The following is a 26,253-nucleotide window of genomic DNA, read 5'->3' as shown; positions in this document are numbered from 1 at the left end:
GCTACGTAATTTAATCCAATCCGCTTCCCCAATCATTACTCCACCTTCTTCAGTTGCTAAATGAAAGGGTTTCATTCCATCTTTGAACCTTCCAGCGCTAACATTCTAAGATTCCATCTCAAAGAAGCAGAAATAGTCACTAGGCTCTGTGGCTTCATTTCTATGCTTTCTCCAGCAGGGGGCACCCTTGGGATTTGGATGGGGCTCTTTTCTGAAACACTGGGTACTTCCCAGGCTGTATAGAAATGCTGGTAGAGGAAAGAATCCAACTGGCATACCATCAAGAGACGTAAGAGGTCCCAGTGCAGCAGATAACTGTTTCCTCACTTGTTGAAGAGATTTTGTAACTGGTAGTGTACCGCTGCCTGTGAGAGATACTACTAGGCAATGTTTTTCAGCATTCATGTTTTCCCCCTTTTCTCTGAACTTGACTATCTTTCTCTAAGCCAGTGGTTTTTGACTGCCCCTTAAACTTTAAAAATTACTGATGGCTTAAACATTGTATGGTGTACACATGTATCAACACATCACAAGGGCCCCATTAATAAGTCCATTTTATGGTTTTATGTATCAGTTTAAAAATAAATTTTAGTTAAAAAATTATTTACTCAGGAAATCTGCATTAGTTTGCTAAGACTACTGTAACAAAATATCACACACTAGACAACTTAAACAACAGAAACTTACTTCTCATAGTTCTGAAAGTCCAACATCAAGGAGTTGGCTGGCAGGCTGAGGCTCTAGAGGTTAGACCTTAAACATCTGAATTTTGGAGGCCACGGTTCCGCCCAGACACCCTTACAGGTCACTGAATTGGTCTGGAGTACAGTTTAGGCGCTAGGACTTATAAAAGCTCCCTGGTTATGTGTAACTTACCGGTCAAGGTCAACAACCACCGTTCTAGGTTTTCTTCGAGGTCACTTCTGTTCTAGAATGTTAAATCTGATGACATACCGTTCTAGTGATTTTCTCCACCATTGTGCAAAAGTAAGTGTCCAAACAAAAGCTGAAACATCTAGCTATAATCTGAATGTTCGTGCATGTCTAAGAAAATACTAAGGTCTATTCTCTCTATATATAATTGTCTAATAGTTTACACAGCTCATTTTGGAGCTTTTTGTTGTCTTGTGGATAATATACCTCCCTTTGGCATGAGTACCGTCTATCTCCAGGATAGATTTTTACTTGAAATTACCAACATTCTGCTATTTTTGACTTTCAAAAATGGCAGTTTTATATGATTCGGTCTAATAATAATTATTATTCCTCATATAGGTACAAATAAAACGTGTGTTTTATAGTCTTATGTCTACCATGAGGTACAGAGGGATTATCTTAAAATTACAAATGAGTAAACTGAGGCTCAGAGAGGATAAATTACTTCCCCAAGATTATGAGGCCATGAAGTGGTAGAGTGAGGACTGGGACCTAAGCCTTCTCAGCCTCATCACTTCTCTTGAGAAGATAAGAGTGATGTCAAAGTCATGAGGGAAAGCAAAGTACTGAGAAGAATTGGTGTTGCTGATACCATCAGTTGCCCCTTCCCCAAACCTAAGAGAAAGGGAAGCAACCAAGAACAACTTTGTAATCAAAGTTTACCACCACCTGCGTTTGAAATCCTCATCTTCCTGTGAGCCCAGCTTGTTGTTGTTGTTGCTTTGCTAAATGTGCTAGGATCAGGGCTTTTTCAGAAGACCCTTTTGCTGGTTCCAGGCTGCAGCAGGAGAAGATGCACAAGATGCACCGAGGCCACGAATCCATGCACGTGGAGATGATCTTGATCTTCCTCTGCGCCCTGGTCGTTGCCCAAGTGCTGCTGGTTCAGTGGAGACAGAGGCACTGTCGCTCCTACAATGTGAGTCCCCTCAGGAGTTAGAAGCCTGCTCCAGCTTGTCAGTTTGACAGTCCTTTCACTACCATGTTTCCCCTTGTGACCACGTTAAAGACTGCTTTGGCTTAAGTCAGTGGTCCTCAGCAGGTGCAGTTTTGCCCTCAGGAGATATTTGATCACTTCTATAAACATTGTTGATTGTCACAACTTAGCTGGGGTGGGGAAGAAGGGCAGGGAACAGTGTGGAGAGGGGAACTGAGACTGGCATCTAGTGAGCAGGATCCAAGGATGCTGGCGAACTTACCATAATATGGGACAGCTCCCCGCATTAAAAATCATCTGGGCACGTGTCAATCATGCCAAGGCTGAGAAGCCCTGCTTGAATGACTTCTGCCAATAATCCAGGAAAGCCAGGGTTGAGAACAGCAGAAACCAAAGGCTGAGGCAGTCTCATGTTGTTTCATTAGTGAGAAGTAAATGATAATAAATAAATATTAGCAGTACTCTTGCCATGGATGGTTTGCATATCCATGGAAATGTGTCCATTCAAGCATGGCACTGACTTCAGTCACACAGAGCAAGATCTCATTTTCACAGTCCACAAGAAGGAAGTCACACCCTGGTCCTTGTTGGACTTGGGCTTTCCATTGTAGTTCTCAGAGCTGTGGTTCTCAAATGCTAGGGTGCATCAGAATCACTTGGATAGCTTGTTCAATTGGACTACTAGATCCTGCTCTCAGAGAGCCTCTGCTTCATCAGGGCCCAATAATTTGCATGTCTAACAAGTTTCCAGGTGGTGCTGATGCTGGTAGTAGTGGAACTACATTCTGAGAACTTCTGATGTACATCCAAGAGTGTCCTAAAGGGAGAAACACTGCAAATGGAGCAGAACTGGGTCTTGAACTGGTCGTTGTAGAAGACGTCCCAAGGACACATGAAGTATTGGCCTATTGTAGTATTTTATTTTATTTTTACCAATAATAAACATTATTTCCTGTGTAGCTATTTAAAGGAATTCTGAGTAATGTACACTGTTTAAGTTTAGGCAATTTTTAACGATTTATTAAGAAAGAAAAATCTTGGGTTATTTTGTTTTTTAAACAAATGCATCAGTTTTCTACCAGGTCACCATTGTCTTGTTGATTAAAATAAACACCCTTTATATTGCACTTGGATAATATTTTTAAATGAACAAAGCTAGAATCAAATTTCACTAGTTATTCATTTACATCAAAGTAAAACTCTTTAAATATTTCTTAACTACAGTTTCCCTCTTTACAAAATGAAAATACATGAGATAGAAGTTCTGGAGTTCTTATGTTAAAAAGAGGCCCAGATTCCTAAGAAATTAGCTCATCTCCCTAGTTCATATTTTCCTTATAACTGATAATTATCTCTGAATTAGATATAGGAGAAAAAATATTCTGTTTCCATGGTAACAAAGTTGTGGATTTTGCATAGGAATACCCTTCACTTTGAAAGGAAACAATGCCACATGAGCCAATTTCCTTACACTGTCACACCACTTCTGATGATTTAAGGTGGCAAAACCCAAAAAGATTCTGTTCCTTGTCTTGTGCTTGAAGAAGTTGCTCCCATATTAAATCTTGTGTATGTCACATTGCACCAGGACACAGGTAAACCTGCTCAACACTCAAAGTCCCCTTTGAGCACATGTGGCCATTGGAGGTTCTGACCCTAACGGACTCAGGGCACACTTGGTTCAGGTGGACCTCCCCAAGCCTGGCACCTTTGTTAACTGGAGCCAGCTTTCTGAGTTGTTTTCCACTGGACAGACTGAGCTTCTGAAGTGCCTGTCCAGAGGCATTGCTTTTGACTGCCCCCACACCCTTTCACTCACCTGTTGCTCCCTAAAGGTTGCTGTTTCTGTCACAATCTATCATGATTCTTTACTTTATGGCCATCTAGAAGGGCTCTGTGGTCCTATGGTCACCTTGGAGGTGACCAGGTGACTGTGATAATGGTCTCCCTTGAGGTGATCCTGTCTGGCACTTCACAAAGTGAGGAGCCTAGATAAAAATGTTCCCACAATAACCAAGGACAGATTCAGGTCCCGGGGTGGTCCCAGTAGGACTGTTGGGTTAACTTAGAGGCTTGATTTGACTCTAGAATATTCTCTGCTTCTCTACCCATCAGGCCATCTATTATTGACATTGTCCCAAAGGAACAGGTTGAGGAGCCCTTTTCCTCTGTGTGGCTCTGTTCACACTCTGGTTCAAGATGAGAGTCCATAGGTGAGGCCAGACCTTCTTATGGTACAGTCCTAACTTCAACCCATGCTTTGCAGCCTTCTTGGGAGTTTACCTCCCAAGCCAGTCAGCAGAACACAGCCATTTCGGGACTCCCAAATGATCTGCAGTCATCTGAGCACCTGGCTTATTGTAACACTGCTTTCTTATTGTACTCTGGAAAAAAACAATATTGTGAAAACGTAGACCAAAGGCACTACTCAATTTAATATCTTTGGACTGAGATTTGATGGACATATATCCACAAATGCTGGCCTCAATAGCCCATCTAGAGAAAGCGCAGCTTTTAAATAGCTCCTCTTGGCACCTAATGTGGGCCCTACCAGAGGTTATTTTTATTGTTTATTCATTTATTCACATGTGCATACATTGTTTGGGCCATTTCTCCCCCTTCATCCTCCACCCTCCCCACCCCGCTCGCTTCTAGGCAGATCCTGTTCTGCCATCTTCTTCTCCAGTTTTGTTGAAGAGAAAACATAAGGGATAATAAGAAAGACAGCATTTTTGCTAGCTTGAGATAAAGATAGCTACACAGAGAGATTCCTAGCATTGCTTCCATGCACATGTGTATTACAACCCACATTGGTGCATCTCTATCAGACCTCTTCACTATGTCCTGGTCCCCTTCCCATAGTGGCCTCTGTCAATTTAAGATAACTTCATTTGCTCCTCTACATTGGGCACATCAAACACTTTCAGGTTTTAGGTTTCCTACCTTTTCCTATTCCTCCTGTATGTGTTCTCCCCTTAGCATGTGACCCATGCCCAATAATATTACTGCAATTGTTTTAGGTCTATAATCTGCATACGAAGGAGAACATACGATTTTTGGCCTTCTGAGACTGACTAACTTTGCCTAAGATGATGTTCTCCATCCATTTACCTGCGAATGATAACATTTTGTTCTTCTTCATGGCTGCATAAAATTCCATTGTGTATAAATACCACATTTTCTTGATCCATTCGTCAGTAGTGGGGCATCTTGGCTGTTTCCATAGCCTGGCTATTGTAATAGTGCTGCAATAAACATGGGTGTGCAGGTGCCTCTGTTGTAACGTGTGTCACATTCCTTTGGATATATCACCAGGAGTGGGATTGCTGGGTCATATCCTACCAGAGCTTTTAATAACATTTCTGACTCTTTTCTATAAGGGACCATATAATAAAGTTCATTTCCATGATCTAATATTGTAATTAATGTATTAGTAACATATCAATACATATCATGTATTAATCATAATCACAGTTACTATAATACTCATAATAATTACTATAATATATACAATTACTAGATATTAGAAATTTATATAAATTATAATATAAAACCTTGATAAGTGCTTTTTATACATTAGCTCATTTACTCAAGGTAGTAATTATTTTTATCCTCCTTTATGCAATTTAGTTTAGTGAGTTTAAATAAGTTGGCCCAACTCATACAACTAATTAGTTTCAGAGAGAAGGCTAGAATCCAACCTCAATAGTCATTTGCTCTCATATCAAGTGCAAGCTCCTTAAATATCTCTTAAATATTTCCTTATCTGCAAAGTGCAAATACCTAAGATAAGAACCTATCTCAGAGTTGTGACTCAGAAACATTTCCCTATGACAAGTTCTGGCACAGTAACTGATATATCCTGTGTTCAGAACCATTAGTTGACTCTGAATGCATTCAAGAGATATTGCTTATACATAACATCTGTGCAAATGTGATCATTACTATAAAAGCAGTCTCTAATAAAATAATTCTTTCCTAGACACTTTTGCAAAGGTTCAGTGACTACAAAGCCATTTTTCCACATTCTCTGTTACGGATTTTGATGAATTTTTTTCAAAGCAGTGCACCTGTGTGTGCTGTCATGCCATACCCTCTGCTCTTCTCCATGCTTGTTTTAAGGACAGTTTCCTAGGCTTTTCTTGTGAGATATGTTAATAGGAACAGGATAATGAAGGGAAGGGCACTGGTTTCAGAGCTAGAAGACTCTAACTATTCATGATGCCAGTGATCTTCGGTGTCCCTGTGTTTAAAGTGATGGAATGTGAGGAAATAAGAAGGATTTCTGGTTTCACATACAATATGTAAAAAAACTCAGAAGTCACCACTCCCACCTTACAATAAGAAATAGTCTGATAATACTAATATGTTCAATGCATAGATGTGCTGCTTTTAAAAAATAGGCTTTAGAGATGAGAAATGAAAACAAAAAAATCATTATAATGCATTATGGATGCAAACATTTAATTTCTTAATATTTTTAAAGTACATACCCAGTGCCATACTTTCACAACATGCAAACTGAAATGTCAGAAATTTGCATTGGGAGTTCCATAATTGTAGGCGAAGTCATTTTGAAACAAAGGCCACATTCCATTGCAATTTAAAAGATTCTCTATCAATTTCCAGAGCAGTTAAACTTTCTCATTTTTAATAGTAACTGCCACATATGAAATGTAGGAATGCCAGGCCTCATACATAAACACATGAAGCACATGAAATCAAGGCATATACATGCAAAGGAGGAAGCCTGGCACGGGAACACATTAATAATGCCAGAGGGGTCACCATCTGGGCATGTGCACATAAAACACATCTGCAGCGCTGGCAAAGGCAGTCCATGCATCTGGATCACATCACCCACGTCCTCCACACCCACACATCATAGCAGGAGGAATTTCCTGACGAATCTGATGCTGCCCAAAGGTACCATTCCCCCTCCCCAACCGCCATTGCCATCCACACAATGAATATCAAAAGAATTTCAGATCAACTCAAAACAAAGATATCTTTTGTTTGTCTAATTGCACAGAATAATGAACGGACCTTGCAATGTTAAAAAAAGAAAAAAAGTTGTGTGATGATCATTTCTTTTGCACTGTAACCCCCCAACTATTTGCAACCATTGTGTGTGTGGATGGGTGCAGGGAAGACAGGGGGTGCTCAGAGGTGAACAGAAAAGAACTGTGGAAGTAAATGATTCCAGGAAGCTGGAGGAAGACAAGAAAGGAAAGTGTGGACGTGAATCAAGCAAGAAAGTATGGAACTTGACATACAAAGGGCCATTGGAAATTCATTTGGTCCACATTTCTATCTCCAAATAAATCCAGATAGGTGATTTTGTTATTTAACTCTTAAAGAGCATTCTGCAATGCTACATATGTATCTATGTGTGTGCATATGTATGTATGAAGTGTGTGAGTATTTGTGCCTTGCCTCATTTTAAAAAGATTTCAGCAGATGCAATACTTTATTGGCACAGCAATACTTTCTAGTGTTTCATGGCTATTAATGGACAGGAAGTTTGATTTAAAGACAGCAATGTTTCAAACTGTGGCAAATTCTTTGCCTTCATATTGAGGCAAGTTAATAGTGTGTCTGAAACCCAAATTCTGTGGAGGCAGTTGTCAGACGTGGTGTTGGTTGGAGTAATAGAAGGGTCGTTTTTGGCACCCTGCTTCCTACTTCCTGCAGATGTGAAAAGCAGGTTCACATAAAAGCAGGTGGACAGACTGGTATTGAAAGATTTTATTTTTAATTAAGTACTATTAAAGACATTTGGAAATGATTTAACATTGAAGCTCTGCCAATGTCTACACCATATCAAGATTACTAGCTGGAAAGAGAAAAATTTAAATACTCAGATGGTTGGTCTATGTGATGCTAAAAATTTGACTATTTGTAACAATCAAGGTATTTAGTAGTATCGCAAATGAAGTAAGAAATTTCTACCTTCTATCCACTCGATGTCTGCACTTTTTGGCATCCCATAGGAGTAGTTTAGTGTATTTTTAAACTTTAGTGAATCATTTTCTTTGCTTTAGGTATTTGTAATCAGCTGTTCTGACTTACATAGTTCCTACAGATCACAGAACATAATCGGTCTACACAGGTTAGATGATCACTTTAGAAGAGGGGTATAGTTGTGAAAAGTTGTATCTGAAAGTATTCATGAAAATTATGAATTGTCCCTCTCCTCTTAAGTATGTAGTCTGAATTATGCAGAAAATAATAGTACTTAATAGATAATAAATAATATCTTCAAACTCTAAATAACATATATAAATAAAAATGCCTTCAAAGTACAAAGCTATTCCCACATACTGCTGTGTGCACTTCCTACTCATTTTTAAATTTCTTTCCCTTGCAATCCAACTCCAACAGCAAGGAACCTGGCTCCCAATGTCTGTCATCTATTTACCTAACTGCTCCATTCCAGAACACATATAGAGCAGTGTCAGAATTGTCAACCCCTACCCCCATGGGAAACTACTTTATCAATTAGAGTCCAGTGCTTATATGCAGTTCCCATTGCCCTGATCTTCAGACTCTGCTCATTTCCAAAGTTACTTAGATCAGTACTTTCCCCTCCACCCCCTTCAGGGAAGTTGCTTCATACATTTTTAATGTGGTTAGATTCTCTTGCTACAGAATGCATTTCTCTCTAGGATCCTCAACCTTCTAATTGACTTTTAAAAGATTTGCATACTTTAAGGTCCACTTTTTGCACCATACAGTTCTATAGAGTTTGAATGCATAATGTCTTGTATCCACAATTACAGTATCACATAGGTTAATTTTACTGCCCTAAGAAAATACCATTTCAGGTGTGCCACCTTGGGCAGTGTGGATGGCTGTAACTATGGAAAGAATGATGATTGAAGCTGAATGGGAGCCACTCTTCAGTGGTAGCACACCTGGAAGCAGTGGTAAAGTATATTTTAAAACATAATCTTGGATGAAAAGAACTCTCATGTTCATGGATTGGCAGAATTAATACTGCAAAAGTAGCTATACTACCAAAAGCAATTTACAGATTTAATGCAATCCCCATCAAAATCCCAATGTCATTCTTTAGAGAAACAAAAAATCAATCCTAAAATTCATATAGGAACATAAAAGACCCTGAATAACCAATGCCATCCTGAACAAAAAGAGAATCACAATACCTGACTTCAAACTATACTACCAGCCATAGCAACAAAAACAACATTGTACTGGCATAAAAACAGACAAATAGAAGATGTAGAAATAAAACCACAAAGTTACAGCTATCTGATTTTTGACAAAGATACCATAAACATATGTTGGACAACCTTTTCAACAAATAGTGTTGGGAAAAATGGATATATACATGTAGAAGAGTGGAACTAAATCTATATCCCTCACCATGTACAAAAATAAATTAAAAATGGATGAAAGATATTAATATAAGACCTGAACTTTGAAGCTACTATAGGAAAACATGGGGAAAACACTTGAAGATGTAGAAAGAGGGAATGACTTTCTGAATAGGATTCTTAATTGCTGAGGAAAAAAAAAAAAGCAAGCATTGACAGATGGAATTGCATTGAATTAAAAAGTTCCTGCATATCAAAAGAAACAATTACCAGAACAAAGAAACAACTTACAGAATGAGAAAAAAAAAATCTTTGTCAGCTATTCATAGAACAAAGGATTAATATCCACAGTATATAAAGAGCTAAAAAAAAAACCCTAAACACCAAAAGAATAATCCAATTAATAAGTGCACAAGTGAATCAAACAGATAATTCTCAAAAGAAGTATAAATGGCCAATAAATACATGAAGAAAGATCCAAGAGTCTTAGCCATAAAGGAAATGCAACATTGAAATTCCATCTGACTCATGTCAAAATGGCTACTATCAAGAAAACAAACAACAACAAATGCTGGTGAGGATGAGGGTTGGGACAGAACCCTTACACACTGTTGGTGGGAGCGTCAATTAGTGCAGCCACTATGGAAGTCAACATGGAGGTTTCTCAAAAAAGTTAGATATAGACTACCATATGATCCTGCTATGTCACTAGGGAGCATATATCCAAATAAATGAAGATCGTCACACAATAGAGATGCTTGCATGTCCACATTTATTGTGTGCGGCATGATTCACAATAGCCAAACTATGGAAGCAACCTAGGTGCCCAACAACTGATCACAAATGGATAAAGAAAATGTGGTATATATACACAATGGAGTATTATTCATCCATAAAGAAAAACAAATCACATCATTTCATTTGACATGAAGGAAGTGTATGGAACTGGGAATTATCATTTTAAACAAAATACGCCAGACTCAGAAATACAAATATTGCTTGTTTTCCCTCATATGTGGTATCTAAACCTAAAACAGTGACACAAATGCAAAATGGGGACTACTTAGGGGAGAAACCAGCAGGAAGGAGGAAGACAAAAAGAGCAGGGAATGGAAAGGGAATACTATCAAAAAGAGGGGATTAGAGAATAATAGAAGAAATGAATTTTATCAAAGCACATTGTATGCATGTATAAACATATTACAATGAAACCCCTTTGTACAATCAATATACACTAATAAAAAGTCCCATTTTACCTGTTTGTTCCCCCTTTTTCCTCTGAATCACTAAACCACTGAGTATTTTACTGTAGAGTTTTATGTTGTTCAGAATGTCATACAATTGGAACCATACGGTATGTAGCTTTTTATACTGGCATGTTTTACCAAGGTTCCTCCATGTTTTTTCATGGATTGGAAGGGTCATTCTTTTCAATGTTGAATAATATTCCATTGCATAGATGTACCTTTCTTTTTTTCTGTTTTAAGATATCTTGGTCATTTCCAGTTTAAGGTGATTGTAAATAAAAGTGTTATATATTTGCATGCAAGTTTTTGTGTGAATGTAGGTTTTCAATCCAACTTGGTAAAATACCTAGTATAGTGACTATTAAATAATATGGTAAGATCATGCTTAGCTTTGTAGGAAACTGCCAAATTACTTCCAGAGTGCCCATCCAGTTTTGCATTCTCAGCAATTTTTAGTGCACCCCACATATTTTGGTAAGTCTTAGGTCAATTTTCACTTAGTTCATTTTATTTTTGAATTTCTCTTCTTAAACCCTCATCTCATTTTGTATTGTTATTTAATCTCCAGATATTTTGTGCGTTTTCCAACTATCTTCTATTATTAATTTCTAGTTTGCTGACTAAGATCATAGTTTTAATGAGTTCTATTCTTTTAAATTAATTTTTGTGTGTTTTATGGCCCAGAATATATGGCTTCTCTTGGTGAAAGTTCCATGTGGTCTTGAGAAGAATGTGTGCTCTGCTGTTGTTGAATATTAACAAGACCAAGTTGATCAGATCAACTCAGTCCTCAATAACTTTCTGCCTACTGATCTATCAACAGGGTATTTAAATCTCCAACTATAATATTGGATTTGTCTATTTCTCCTTTAATTATGTAAGTCTCTGCCACATACATTTTGGTGTTCCTTTGTTAGGTTCACACACCTATGAATTGTTAGGTCTTCCTGAATAATTGACCTGTTTGTCATCATGTAATGCTTCTCTTTATCCCTGATAATTTTCCTTGAGCTGAAGTCAACTTAGCCTGAAGTTATATAGCCAGTACAGCTTTCTTTTGATTAGTGTTAGCATGGTATATCTTTCTCCAGACATTTACTTTTAACATATTTGTATTCTTATATTACATTATAAGTGAGCTTCTTATAAATAATATATAATTCAGTCTTATTTTTCTAACCCACTCTGAAAATTTCCGTATTTTAATTGCTGTATTTAGAATACTTACACTTGAAGTGAGTATTGATACAGTTGGATTAATACCTAACATGTTTGTGACTTTTTTATTTATCACAATTCTCTGGTTTTAGTTAAGCATTTTATAGGATTCCATTTCTCTCCTCTTTTAGTATATCAACTATACTTTACAAAATGTTTTATTGTTTTCTGAAGAGTCTGCAAAATACATTTACAATGAACTCAAATGCACTCTCAAGTAACACTGTAGTGCTTCACACGTAGTGCAGATACCTCATAATGGAGAGATCCTCATTCCTCCCTCCAGCCCATAATATTGCTGCCAATCACTTCATTTATCCATACACTCTAATCACCCAATATATGGTTACTGGTTGTACTATGAACAGTTGTCTATTAGATCAATTAAGAATAAGGGATAAAGATTTTATTTTGCCTTCATTTAGCCCTGCTCTGACACTCTTAATTTCTTTATAAAGATCTGAGTTTCTGTCCTATATCATTTTACTTCTTTCTGAGGGGCCTTTTAACATTTCTTGAAGGTCAGGTCTACTGGTGATGAATTCCTTCATTTTTTGTTTAAGAGAGTCTTTATTTCTCCTTCATTTCTGAAGGTTAATTTCTATGAATATAGAACTCTAAGTTGGTGGATTATTTTCCCCCTCAATACTTTAAATGTTTCACTCTATTCTTTTCTTGCTTGCATGGCTTATGAGAAGTTCAATTCATTCTTATGCCTGTTCTCCTAGAGGTAGGGTTTTAACTCTTTCCTCTGGCTGCTTTTGTGATTTTCTCTTTGTCTTTGTGAAGTGTCAATTTGATATGTTTGGCCATGTATTTATTGATATTTATGCTACTTGATGTTTGAGTTTCTTGGATCTGTAGTTTTGTGTATGCCATTAGTTTTAGAAAATTCATGGCCATTTTTGCACAAATATTTCCTCAGCTCTATTTACCCTTTCTTCTCCTTTTAATATTCCAATATGTGTTATACTTCCTGAAATTGTTTCATAGTTCTTGAATATTCTGTTCTTTTTTATTGCTATTCTTTCTCTTTGCATATCAGTTTGGGAAGTTCTTATGGATATTATCTTCAAGCTTACAGATTCTTTCCTCTGGTATGTCCAATCTACTGATGGGGCTATCAAAAGCATTCTTCATTTCTGTTATAGTAACTTTATTTCAGCATTTATTTTATATTCTTTCTTAGTTTTCACCTCTGTGAGTATATTAGCCATCTTTCATGTTATTTTTCCATTAGAGAGTTTAACCTATTGAGCATTGTGTTTTATTTTGTATTGGGGATGAAACCAAGGGCCTCCAGCATACTAGGCTATCACTCTACTATTTAGCTATGCCCCACCCCAACCATAGTTATTTTAAATTACTGGTTCAATAATTCTAAAATCCTGTCCATATCTGATTCTGATTATGCATGACTTGTCTCCTCAAGCTGTGCTTTTTTTCTTCTTTTAGCATGACTTGTAATTTTTGGCTAAAAAGCAAACATGAAGTTTTATGAAACAGGAACTGAAATAACAGACCATCAGCGTGAGGTTTTGTGTTAATTTGATGAGGAGTTGGGCTGTGTCTAATGCTTGTTGTAGCTGTAGGTACCAGAGCTATTGTAGGTGTCAATTCCACTAGTGTCCTTGATTGTATCTCCCCTCTTGTCTGGTTTCTGTAAAAACTCTCCTTATATAAAGTCTAAGTTTTGTGGCTCTTTCAGCTCTAACCCACTGGACACCTGCTGGTGTGGTAGGAAGGTGTGGGGATTGTGGGGATGCTCCATTATTATTATGTGGTTAAGACAGATGATCAGATTTTGAAAAATGCCTTGCTCCTAGCTCCTTCTTTAATGTCATAAGTAAAAGTGACTTTAAAAAGTCAGAGAATGTATGATTTATGGTAAATAATTATCTCCATAATCAACTATGACAAATAAATGACCAAAAATATTGATGAGTTTTTTTAAGGGGTATAACTTTTATTATCTATACCCGAGGTCACTGTGTTAGTACTAAGGGCTAACATCAGCATGTCCTGAGTCTAGTTATCTAGAGGGTGGTTTTGGGTCCTCAGGAGAACTATTCTACTTCCTTAAGGAAAACCTCTTTCTTCCACTTGTGTGTATGCAGTTATCTCAGTGTCATAAACAAAGGTGCTCACTCATTCATTAGCTCTGACCACGCTCCCAAATAAGATGGAAAAACTGAAGCAATTATCTGACTAAATTCGGGCAAAAATAAAGAATATTTCCTCTTCCCTGATATATTCCCTGAAATTCAAAATCAAAAAATAGGTAATGGGATTTTTTTCCCTGAATTCTCCAGAAATTTTTTGCTCCCTGGGTATTTTTTTTAGCTTATGCATATTTTATTTGAAACTGAACACTCTAACAAAAAATGAAGGAGCAACTTCATAAAAATAAAATGGAGATTGAGATTAGCGTTTGAGTGATTTGCAATTAAAAGACATATTGAAAGAAAAACATAAGAATTAACAGATTTTTCATTGGCAATACATTCTGTTTTTAAGATTGCTTTCTTTTTTAAAATTATATTATTATTATTGTGACATTTACAAAAGTTCTTACTATATATCATAGTTGAATTCACCCCCTCCATCATTTTCCTTTATCCTCCCTCCCCCCATTCCTGGGATAGTTTCAACAGGTCTCATTTTCCCATTTTCATACATGAGTACATAGTATTTCCACAACATTCACCCTCCTTCACCCTTTCCTTATATCCTCCCCCTTCCTACTGGTACCAACTCCCAGACAGGACCTGTTTTACCTTCCTGTTCCCAGTTTTTGAAAAAAGGCATTTTTGTTTGTTTAAGATAGCTCTACAGGGAGGTTCACTGTGGCATTTCCATTTATTTATGTATTATATTTTGAATTAGTTCATCCCCTCTGTTTTTCTCCTTTCTTTCAAATACGTGTGTACCAAGTTTTTAAAAAGAATCTTAGAGAAATTCTAAGATCTTAGTTTCTGGGAATGGAGCAAGAAAAGGAGAATGAAGAGCCAGGGAAATGGCTCTTACTTGACACAGACAGAATGACTGTGGTGTTACCATTTTCACCTACATCTTGATGTTCTGTCCAATAGTTTTGGTTATTGACCCTAGACAATTATAACCAAGACCTTAGCTAAAGGAGCCAAAAAAACATATGCAGACTTTTTTCTAAGCCTTTGCTTTATCTCAAAGATTAAGATGGTACAAAAGACTGTGACACAGGTTACTCCAGAGGCACCTGCACACCCATGTTTATTGCGGCACTATTCACAATAGCCAAGTTATGGAAACAGCCAAGATGCCCCACCACTGACGAATGGATTAAGAAAATGTGGTATCTATACACAATGGAATTTTATGCAGCCATGAAGAGGATGAAATGTTATCATTCGCTGGTAAATGGATGGAATTGGAGAACATCATTCTGAGTGAGGTTAGCCTGGCCCAAAAGACCAAAAATCATATGTTCTCCCTCATATGTGGACATCAGATCAAGGGCAAACACAACAAGGAGATTGGACTTTGAGCACATGATAAAAGCTTTAGCACACAAGGGAGGGGTGAGGATAAGTAAGACACCTAAAAAATTAGTTAGCATTTGTTGCCCTTAACGCAGAGAAACTAAAGCAGATACCTTAAAAGCAACTGAGGCCAATAGGAAAAGGGGACCAGGAACTAGAGAAAAGGTGAGATCAAAAAGAATTAACCTAGAAGGTAACACACACGCACAGGAAATCAATGTGAGTCAACTCCCTGTATAGCTATCCTTATCTCAACCAGCAAAAACCCTTGTTCCTTCCTATTATGGCTTATACTCTCTCTACAACAAAATTAGAAATAAGGGCAAAATAGTTTCTGCTGGGTATTGAGGGGGTAGGGGAGAGAGGGAGGGGGTGGAGTGGGTGGTAAGGGAGGGGGTGGGGGCAGGGGGGAGAAATGACCCAAGCCTTGTATGCACATATGAATAATGAAAAAAAAATACATCCTGAGGGAAAAAAAAAGATTAAGATGGTAAAGGAAACAAATGGTATCAGTCTGATAAATATGTAATGTGCAAGATCTAACAACTGTTCCAATGTCACTGGCAGGTGTAATTAACTGGCCATGGGACCTTATGATAAACCAGGATCTAGGCTCAGAGCCTAGATCCCCAACAGAGCACCACAGTGTACACTAAAAATTAATCAATGTCCACACCTGAAGACACCATTCCTTTATAATCATTCTGAGCAAATGCTAGATGTTTAGTCTGAATGTGATAAAACATAAACGTTCATAGGTTATTATTATTGTCCAAACCTGTCTGCTTTTCTCACAAGAGAGGTGGCTAGCTGGTGTTAGGCCTGCTCTGAGGACTATTGCTAAAGTAACAATACCAAGTCGGTGACCCACAGTCCATCAACCCCACCTGGTCTTCTCCCTGACCTATGGGAGGCTACTTGAACTCAGGTCACAAAGGAGTTTTGCACAGAAGAAAAAGAAAGTCTGTACTCCACATGTTGGGCTGCCTGGAAAAGGCACCAGTAACTAAAGGGGAGCGACAAGAAAGAGATGCAGATCCAGCAGTCAGGGACAAGGTAGCCAATCTGCAGTGTGCACTGGGACAATGGGTAGAAGAGGTCCTGGAGCCACTGTGAGTCACCAACTGCCACTTCCCCTTTGACATCACTGTGCACTTCCCCCTGGACACATGAAAGTGACAGCAGCCTCGTGGCTCCACGTAATGCAGTATGGTTTTCTGAGCACCTTTCTACCAGGATCTCGTTTGATTCCCAGCTCAGCCAACATAGAGAGGCAGCACAGCCATTGGTATCCCCCATTTTACAACTGTAGTGAGGTTTGCTTGTCCAAAATTCCATCTCTGTTGAAGCCCAAATTGGCTGTCATCTGAAACAGAGGTAACAGCAGATGGATATTCATATTACTTCCCATTTGGTTTTCAGGGGATGGTACCAATTCTCTCCATAACTGCCATGTCTCGGAATGGCTTACAGTTGAATGGTGAACATGTTGCGTGGTACAGACTGGTGTTGGTGGTTTCCCCTAGAAAGATTCTGAGTCATTTAGTATTGGAGATCCTGGTGGCTCAGTGGTAGAGTACATGCTTACCATGCCCGAGGTCCTGGGTTTAATCCCTAGCACCACAAAGTTACAGTAGAATCCCAGCTACTCGGGAGGCAGATATTGGGAGGATCATGGTTCAAAGCCAGCCTGGGCAAAAGATTAGCAACTCCCCATCTCAACAAATAAGCTGGACTGGGTAACACATACTTGTCATTCCAGCAGCAAGGATGCCATAAGTAAGAGGATCTCTGTCAGAAACCCAGCCTGGGCAAAAGCACAAAACCTTTCTTGAAAAAAGACTAAAGCAAAAAAGGGCTGAGGTATGGCTCAAGTGGTACAGCACTTGCAAGCACCAGGTCCTGAGTTCAAACCCCAGTGCCACCACCAAAAAAAAATTTTTGTAGTAATGGAGATGCTATCCAGACCTTGGGTCATTTAAGGAGTCTTTCTGTTCATTTCTCTGACAGCTGGTGACCTTGCTGCAGATGTGGGTAGTCCCTTTGTACTTCACGATAAAGCTGTACTGGTGGCGGTTTCTGTCTATGTGGGGCATGTTCTCTGTTGTCACCAGTTATATCCTCTTCAGAGCTACCCGAAAGCCCCTCTCAGGGCGAACACCACGGTACGTGCTCCATTTCTTTCCTCTCCATACCCCTCTCTCTTTTACACATTCAAAGAATATTTGATTTCCTTCTTTCTTGGGAGGGGATCGAGGTGTTAACTCTTCTTTTAAACTTCTTTCACTTTTGTTAGCAAAACCATTTGGAAATTAGTTATATGGCTGTTAATTCAGGTTGGTTTTTTAATGGTGACTCAGACACACCTATAAAACTTCTCACTTCAGATTTAGCTACTGAAGGTCAAGAGAAAAAGAAGTGAAACTCTTTTTAAATTTTTTCTAGAGCACTATTTGCATGTTTATTTTTAGTCCAGCATTTTGTTTTATTCCCTCATAAGTTATGTCACACACATTTTATAAAAGAGCAAGAGTTGGAAGTTTTTTGTTTTGTTTTGGACAGTACTGGGGTTTGAACTTGGGGCCTCACACTTGTAGGCAGGCACTCCACCACTTGAGCCACGCCCCCAGCCCCAAGAGTTAAGAACTTGTCTTCAACCTGAAAACATCTAATACATCACAAATAGGAGGTCAAATTATTCCCCTCATAACAAATGGGGCTGTAATATAATAAAGGATTACTTTACCATTGCCAACCTCTTGAGGTTTAAACAGTTCCATTGTATCATTCACAAATCTTTCCCAAGAGCTTATAATGGGCCTACAAGCTTCTCTTGCTACCTTTCTTCTGTGGGCAAGACCCAAATCCTCATCAAGTAAAACTGCAAGGAGATAAAGACAGAGTGTAGCATGTAAAGCGGTCAGGAGTCAATGTCAAATTTTGGCCTTGTTGAAGAATAAACCATACCTTCTGTGAAATAGTTTCATGATTTCTTTAGATATTTAGATATTGTTATATTTATTTATATATTGAATGTTTAGATTATTAAACATTTAGACATTGCCTTTATCCTCTAAAAAGTAGTGGAGATAAAATATTAACTTTTAGTTTGAAAAAGGGAATGGTGCAATAAGAGAAATCACATAAGTGAATATGATAAAAATTGAAACAGACATGAATTCAGGTACTTTAGAGCTCTATGGTGGTGTTAGGAGACCTTCGAAACTGGGCACATTAGGGTCTTGGACAGCCTTTCTAGGGCCTCATTTACCTGTCAGTAAAATGGACATATGGCACCATTTCTCTTTCCTACAAAATACTGTAAGTTATTTAAGATGTGTGAAGGTGCTCTGAGTTTTGGATGAACCCAAATGTATTTGTCTTTGTCCTTTGGTTATACTCTATATTGTATTTCAATGAGAAAAGTTCACGTTCCCACTGTATAGTGGATTAGCCTAGCTAAATGCAGGGTTTCTAGGCACATCACTCATCTGTTACAGAGCAACTTCCTTGTAAGAAATACCCAAATGCTGCTTCATTCTTCTTCATGATCATGTGTCTCAGATAGCCAAGGTGTCAGGACACCTGCTTCTAGTGCCCACAGCACAACCCCCTTGGCCTCCTGCCTGCACAGGTCTGTGCCCTGAGTCCAGTCTGAGAGTCAGGAGCATTCTAAAGCAGACCCAGCTGCCATGGGAAGAGACAGCAATGGGAGAGTCTAATGAGGTATCTTCTGGAAAGGCAGCTGCTCCACATGAGCAGTAGTTGGCCCTAGCATCCTTATGAATCTTTACCTGATCATATTTAGGTGAGTCAGATCTTCACTGTCTTCCATTTGAAGCAGAAGATTTTGCTACAGGTCAGGAAAGTTGGCCCCAGCAGACCAGCATCCATACAGAAACAAACACGAGAGGGGTGGTCTCCAGCACCAACATGGCTGCTCTTCCTCCCCCAGAGCCCTCACTGTTGGACAGAGTGCCAGATAAGGGAAAGTGACTTGTCTCACTACTTACTGCACTTGGATTGTCTGGCAGGCAGTGAAGGTCAGGTTCCAAAAACAGGCCATGCACACACCACAGAGAGCAGAAGGTGTCCACATTGATTGCAAGGCAAGGCCACACTGTCATTTGGAGTCTGCTCTGAAGCAGTACCCCAATTTCTTACTGGCTTATCAGCTGTACAGTGTAAGTTTGAGTAGAAAGAAAGTTCTTGACTCTACTGTTCCTGGAAAATTGTATCCCTAATTAGCAGGAAGATCTAATGCATCCATAACACTGATGTGACATATTGAACAATTAATGTACCAAGTCTTTAAGCACTACTGTGTCATCTCACATGACCTTCAGAGCAATGTCAGTCTGATGTTATCACCCTCACTTTATAAATGAGGCCATCATGGTAGGAAATGCCAAGTAAGTGGACCAAAACCCACAGGCAGTAAGTGGCAGAGCCTGGGATCTCCCGACAGCTGCGGCTTCCTTAAGTCCACAAACCACTTTGCACAGAAGCCTTATCCCTGGAACACCTCTCCTGCCAGCACAAGTTTGAAAAAGGCCCCTCGAGGCAGGCAGTGGTGTGCCAAGTGCATGTGGAGTTCAAGGACCCCACACTGAGGTTCTGGGGATGGTGGGGAGGACCTCTCAGAGCTCACCTGTTACCCCAGTACCACCCACTTAGCAACAGGAGCCTCTGCTTTGATCCAGCTGCCTTGAGCAGTGATGCAATCTACTCACCACAGGCAAATCAAAGAACCTGTGGCTCTTGTGTCATTGTGACAGAAAGGTCCCCAAAGCCATCTCTGGCTTCCTTTAGAGGTGGCGCAGCCTCACAGAAATTTGAACCAACTTGTGTAGCCATGCCACACACAAGTGTCTGCTTCCCAGGGCTCACCACTGTCTTCTCCTCTTAGCAGGCCTACACCGGGGGAGGAGGTGCTGGCACACATGGCTCTCATGTGTCACTTTCTTGAAGAGGAGAAAGCATTTACCATACAATGAAGTAAATGACAACTTGTTTCTAAGGCTAGCCCATGACCCCCATCTAAACTGTAATGGTTCAGAAAGTCCCTTGTGACTGGAGCTCAATGAAATGAGCACCTTTTAAAATCACATTGAAAGGCTGCATCCATAATGTCATAGAACTTATGCATTTGGGGCATCACCTCCAATGGAGAGCTCGCTGAGGTGTGAGGGGTGGAGGTGAGAGATGGGGTCAAATCTTCAGAGCAAGACTCTGAATGTGGTTTGCCATGAGGCATGAACAGAGAAAGGCTGAGGGGCAAACAGAGCCTCCTGCCATTTCCTGCACTGCACACCTTGTAAACAGCGTGTCACCCACCCTTTTATTGTCTTTGAGCTCCAAGGATGAGCTCCCGCCCTTCTCCCACCACCCCTTATTCCAGTGGGCTTTGTGCTCCTACCACTTAGAACATGGTCCACCAGGAACGAACCTGGGTTTTCAACCTCTTCCTGCAACGTTCCAGGTAGGAAGCAGACATGTGACCCTTGCTTGGGTTTTCCTGAAGGTAAAGGAAAGAAGCAGGGTAAAGGACTCCTTGTCCAGTTAGACCCTGTGGGGAACAGGCAGTGCTTCTGGGGTGGTCCTGGTGAGCACTGAGATGCACAAAGCACCCATCCCATCTACACAGCAGAAGAAAACACCAAAGCCTCGTGCAATTGCATCCCTGAGGGTGGGGGGTGGGGAGCTTTTTGAGGAAAGGCCTGGGCCCAGGACTGATGATACCTGCAAAGGGGCAGCACTGTAGGAGGGGAAAGACCCACCTGGAGGGGAGTGGCCTCTCCTGACTTCTCCCAAGTCCCCTTGCTTCCAAGACACTCCTACCAAATAGGAAGGGGGCGGTGCAGGTCGGGTCCTAGGCACATATTCCTAGAGACTATTTTACACAAGGGAATATATTAGTTATTTCTACAAAGTGACATAGGTACATGATAATAGCATTTATATCCTTTTTTGCTGCTATTATATTAATAATAGATAATATTCTTGAGCTTAATATATACATATACTTATGTTCTGTATACTAGCTACTAAATCAAAGTTTAGAAACTGAAGTATCAATAGCATACATATATGGTTCTTTGTTCTTATGAATAAAAATATTCATGAAAATTTTCATGAAATTATTTGGGATTATAATTGTCCCAAGGTATTGCTACTTAAGATTTTAAGTCTCTTATCCTAAAAATATATATATATTTATAACAACATCTGGAATTCTGTGTTCTCTCTAATGGTCGTTCCACAGGTTGGTCTACAAGTGGTTTCTTCTCATCTACAAACTCAGCTATGCATTTGGTGTTGTGGGTTATTTGGCTATCATGTTTACCATGTGTGGATTCAACTTATTTTTCAAGTAAGTATCTCCAGCTAAGACACTAATATCGCCAAGCACTTGCTTGGACTATTCACCTGCCCAGGTCCTCTCACCTAGAACCATTTGACCCTATTCAGGTTCCATGCATGCATTTTTTCATAGTATAGATCCACACACAGTATTATCATTAGGGGGAATAACTAGAAAAGCAAGAAAGGATAATCACTAGAAAAGCAAAAAATAAAAGTTTTTAAAAATTGGGAGCTTTAAAGAGAATCTATACCTGATCTGCAAATTTCTAGGATCACCAATGAACGTGGGCTTCTCCGACGGTTCTAGAGTAATTCTTACTGAGTGCTGAACTGAAAGTTTCCCTTCCATAAAATTCTGGTGTCCAGACCTCCTTCATGTACCTTCTTTCTTTTTTTTTTTCTTTCTTTTATTTTATTGTTTGTACATTTACTTACATGTGTATACATTGTTTGGCCCACCTCCCCCTTCCTCCCACCCTGTACCTTCTTTCTTAAAACTTTTAAAACTGTGAGGTCAGTGCAATAACTGCTTATTCGTGTGACTACTGGACACTTAAAATAGGAAATAAGATGTACTGTAAGTGTAAAATACACATTGGATTTCAATGAAGACATAAGTTTATTTTGATTACATGTTGAAATGATAGTATTTTAAATACACTAGTAGGATAAATTGTACCTGTTTCGTTCTGCTATTAAAATGTGGCCATAGGAAATTTTGAAATCGCAGTCATCTATCACTTAACAATAGGATATATTCTGAGAAATGTAATTTTATCATTGTGTAACCCTCATAAAATGTATTTGCATGAGTTAAGATGGCTATGATATCACTAGGTGATCTTATGGGACCTCCTCATATATTACATCCATGTTGACTAAACTGTCATTATGCAGTGTATGACTGCACATTTGTGGCTCCTTTTCCAGTGGACAGCACTGCTCTCCAGAATGTGGTTTTCCCCTAGAATCCATCAAACCTGTTTTGTTGGAAAAAGAGGAAATAGGGTGCTTGGAAATTGAAAGAAAAAGATGAAAGTTTAACAGAGCAAGAAAGTCTTGTGACACATAAGAGAAACTCAGATAGATAAGCATGTCCATGACCAGAACTGTGCTCCCACTAGGAAGAATGCTGAGTTGTGCCGTGATGAGATTTTCCAGGCAGAGCCGAGGCTGTGCACTGAGTCTGGTTCTGGAACACAGATTTAGGACATATCACACAGCTTGAATAAAAATTCCCCAGAATACTTCTCACACTGAAGATACTTCATCTGAGGCCATAACAAAAATTTTAAAAAGGTAGAGATCAGCAACCTTTGACTCATAAAATGAGGACAGTAATTGGATGGAGAAACGGCTCCATCTTGCCAGCAAGAGCTTATTTTCTAAATATTTTGTGGAACTCTAGAGGGGATGCCTAACGTTTGTAGCAGAAAAGAATAGAAAGTAAGTTTACAGTCTGCTGTTGCTAGTTTGAGACATAAGGACACTAATTCCTTCTTTTTTTCACATATGTCTACAATGCATTATTTTGTGAATGTAAAAATATCCATATGGGTTTTTCATGGAATCACTTGGGGCGATAGTTGTCCCAAGACTATTAGTGCTTAGAGTTTTTAAGATTCTTGCCCATGAATTCTCCTGCAATGAGGCATACCAAGAGCTCAACCCTTCAGCTGGGGAGAAAACAGTTTTCTCACTACTACTTGTTGTTATTAAGATTCTTTTCCATTGCGCCACGAGTGTGTTACCATGCTTTTTATCAATAAGATTATAAATACATACTGTCCTAAACATGCAGGGGAGATGATCTTTATTCCCTCACTATCCAAATTCTCAAATATACCCCATCGAATCTTGAAATGATGGATAACCACCTGTGGTGGAATTCCCAGTTCACATTAAATCTGCATTTTCTACATCTACAAATCTCTCTGCCTTTACCATGCATTCTTTAAACTAACAAAGCACAAAAGCAATCAGAAGATGATTCCAGAGACAGCCCACCCAACTCTTCTCCATGATCCACCCCCTTCCCTGAATCAATGAGGCACAGCAGACCACTGGCATTTGCAGTTGTTTTACAGATATAACAAACCAATTATGTAAGAATTAATATTCATAAATTAAATTTGGGGCAAATTTTGGGCTTTTTTGAAGACATCTTTCCCTTAAAAAGGATGGGGGCATTGAGATTAGCACCAAGAATCATAGTGTATTTGAAATACAAGTCAACTTGCAAAAAATGTTTTTGATTAATACATCACAACTAAAGCATAGTAGCAAAGGGCCTCAATATCTGTTCTTGATTCCTAGCTTTATTATGCACCAGTTGTCGTGTGAAGCAAATATTTTCTAAGCCTCCATATTTTCACATGTAAAGTGAGGATAATAATACCTATCTCAAACATTTTTCTGGCAAGACAAAGTTTTTCAAAGTATTCTGTAGACTCTAAAGTCCATAGCCCTTGCTGTGTTGTATAGTCACCTGACAAGCTCTTGAAAAATATTCTTTTCCAGACCTGACCTGAGACTCACTCAATTAGAATCCTCAGTGGTAGCCTATATAGCAAAACTTACTGCAGTAAAAATTGCAGCTATTACTTGTACTATTTTATTTCAATTATTGTTAACTTCTTACTGTACTTAATTTATAAATTAAACTTTATCATATGAGTATACGTATAGGATGACCCACCATATATAAGGTTTGGTACTATCCAAGATTTCGTATGTCCACTGCTGGTGTTGGAATGTATCACCCAAGGAAAAGGGATGAAGGGAGGGCTACTCAAAAATTCCTTTGTCCACCAGCACTGAGTGGTACAGTTTGAAGGAAATTTAGGGAATTTTAAATTCTTTCAATTGCCACATTCTTACTTCCTTATGGCATTATTTTCACAGAGTCAAAGCTAGAGATTCCATGGACTTTGGCATCATTTCCTTGTTCTATGGCCTCTATTATGGAGTCATGGGGAGAGACTTTGCTGAGATCTGCTCAGACTACATGGCTTCTACTATAGGGGTAAGTGTGGCTTTCACTGTTTGAAACCATTTATGACAAAGGACAATGGTTTCATCTTACATATTTGCATCGTTTCTTTGGTCCTATTGCTCCCTGGATTCTTCTTGCATTGGAAAATAGCCTTTGCTAATTAATTAGAAACACACTTATTATATAGAATAGTCAGGTAATAAGGCATCTTGTAAACTGAATTATTTGGGTCATCATACCTAGCATACTTCCAATTGCTAACATTTAAATGATTAACAAAAGTTCAACCATAACAAAAACGCTTTATCTCTGAAACGCTACCTAATGCAAATAAAAATTATATTTGAGGGGTGGAGTTCAGTGCTAGAACAGTTGCCTAGCATGTGTGAAGCCCTGAGTTGGATTGTCAGCACTGGAAAAAAAATCATATTTGAAGCTACATGAAACACTTCAGAATCCAAAAGTACCTTGGGTAATACTTATCAAAAAGATTAGTTACCACTACACAGCATCTGAAGAAGTGGAGGATATAGAACCTGTGCTAAAATGTGCATGTATAGGGTTACACAGTGAAACCCACTCATAATATTGATTTATTCTAATTCAAAAATAAAATAAAAATGTAAAAAGTGTGCTAAATGTATTCTGACTATACCTTGGTTTTCTGAAAAATTTTTAAATCCCCAATAGTGTGTGTGTGTGTGTGTGTGTGTTCAATGCTCTTGAAATTAAAATTCAGAATGGATGTGCTTTCTGGTTAGATGGATTCCTGATTCAGGTGCTGAGAGCATTCCTCTGTGACTGACACATGTACATTTATAAACACTTACAAACCAAGGGCTCCAGATCACAGGTATTCCTCATCCTGTCCTCTGCCTGTCTCTTGATCCAGTCAGATCTGATGTGGAAAAACCAGTGTATGTAGCAAGAGAAGAGTGCGCTTCTGGGCTCTTCGCTCTCCATTTGTGGAGCAGGACCTAAGTGGATATGACTTTTACTTCATCTGCACCCCACTGTCCTTCCCTTCTTGCCCTCTTTCTGGAGCCCTCCCTTGCCCTCTTTCTAGAGCCTACAACCCATCTTCTGTGGTTAGATGCTAGAACAACATGGCTTTCAGAATTCTTATGTCATGTGTCATCAATGGGACTAGCGCATTACATTTAAGGTTCAAGGTAGGTAGGAAGGAACATTTTCACTCTGAGTTCTATCAAAAACCAGTAGTCATGCCTCTGAGATCATTCTCAAAGCCTTTTTTGCTTGTTTATGAATAGGGGAGGAAGAGAAGTCTTATATGTGATCTGTTTACTAGTGGACCAAGAAGAAGAGTTTTCACCTGGCAAACCCACCAACTCTTTAGGCACCAACTCTCTGGAGACCTGTCACTGGATCCCAAACCCCAATAGTCCTCAATCTTGTCATTCTCTGTGATCTTCATTCCAGTTATTAAATATATAATACCCAGTCTCCAGCCCTTGGCACAGCTACCACCAGTGATTGTGTGTGTGTGTGGTGTGTGTGTGTGTGTGTGTGTGTGTGTGTGTGTGTGTGAATGCATGTCACCTGTGCATTTGCTGTGACTGAGGTAAGGAGGAAGCAAAGGAGTAATCTCCATTCCCATACCAGTGTCCAAGCCTTACACCAGATCCATTAAGTCAGAATCTCTGGGAGTGAAGCCAGTACATCTGCTTTGTTT

The 26,253-nt window shown here is 39.1% G+C and overlaps 1 protein-coding gene across 5 annotated transcripts in view; it reads left to right on the top strand.

Moving 5' to 3' along the window:
- Nucleotides 1-26,253, top strand: part of Rnf175 (ring finger protein 175) — a 47,324-nt gene that overhangs the window by 9,081 nt on the left and 11,990 nt on the right. For 4 of the 5 annotated variants that reach the window (XR_012435613.1, XM_074041329.1, XM_074041326.1 and 1 more), the window contains exons 3-6: nucleotides 1,714-1,855; nucleotides 17,210-17,364; nucleotides 21,465-21,572; nucleotides 24,470-24,590. Coding sequence is in view for 4 of the 5 variants with exons in the window: in XM_074041329.1 (XP_073897430.1) it covers nucleotides 1,714-1,855; nucleotides 17,210-17,364; nucleotides 21,465-21,572; nucleotides 24,470-24,590 (526 nt within the window). In the remaining variant the exon portion in view is untranslated. The remainder of the gene's footprint in view (nucleotides 1-1,713; nucleotides 1,856-17,209; nucleotides 17,365-21,464; nucleotides 21,573-24,469; nucleotides 24,591-26,253) is intronic. The other variant, XM_074041328.1, reaches the window with a different exon arrangement.

The sequence above is a fragment of the Castor canadensis genome, chromosome 9 (assembly GCF_047511655.1).
Source record: "Castor canadensis chromosome 9, mCasCan1.hap1v2, whole genome shotgun sequence".
Classification (NCBI taxonomy): Eukaryota; Metazoa; Chordata; class Mammalia; order Rodentia; family Castoridae; genus Castor; species Castor canadensis.
The sequence above is the reverse complement of the archived record's forward strand: the minus strand, read 5'-3'. Positions and strand labels throughout refer to the sequence as shown.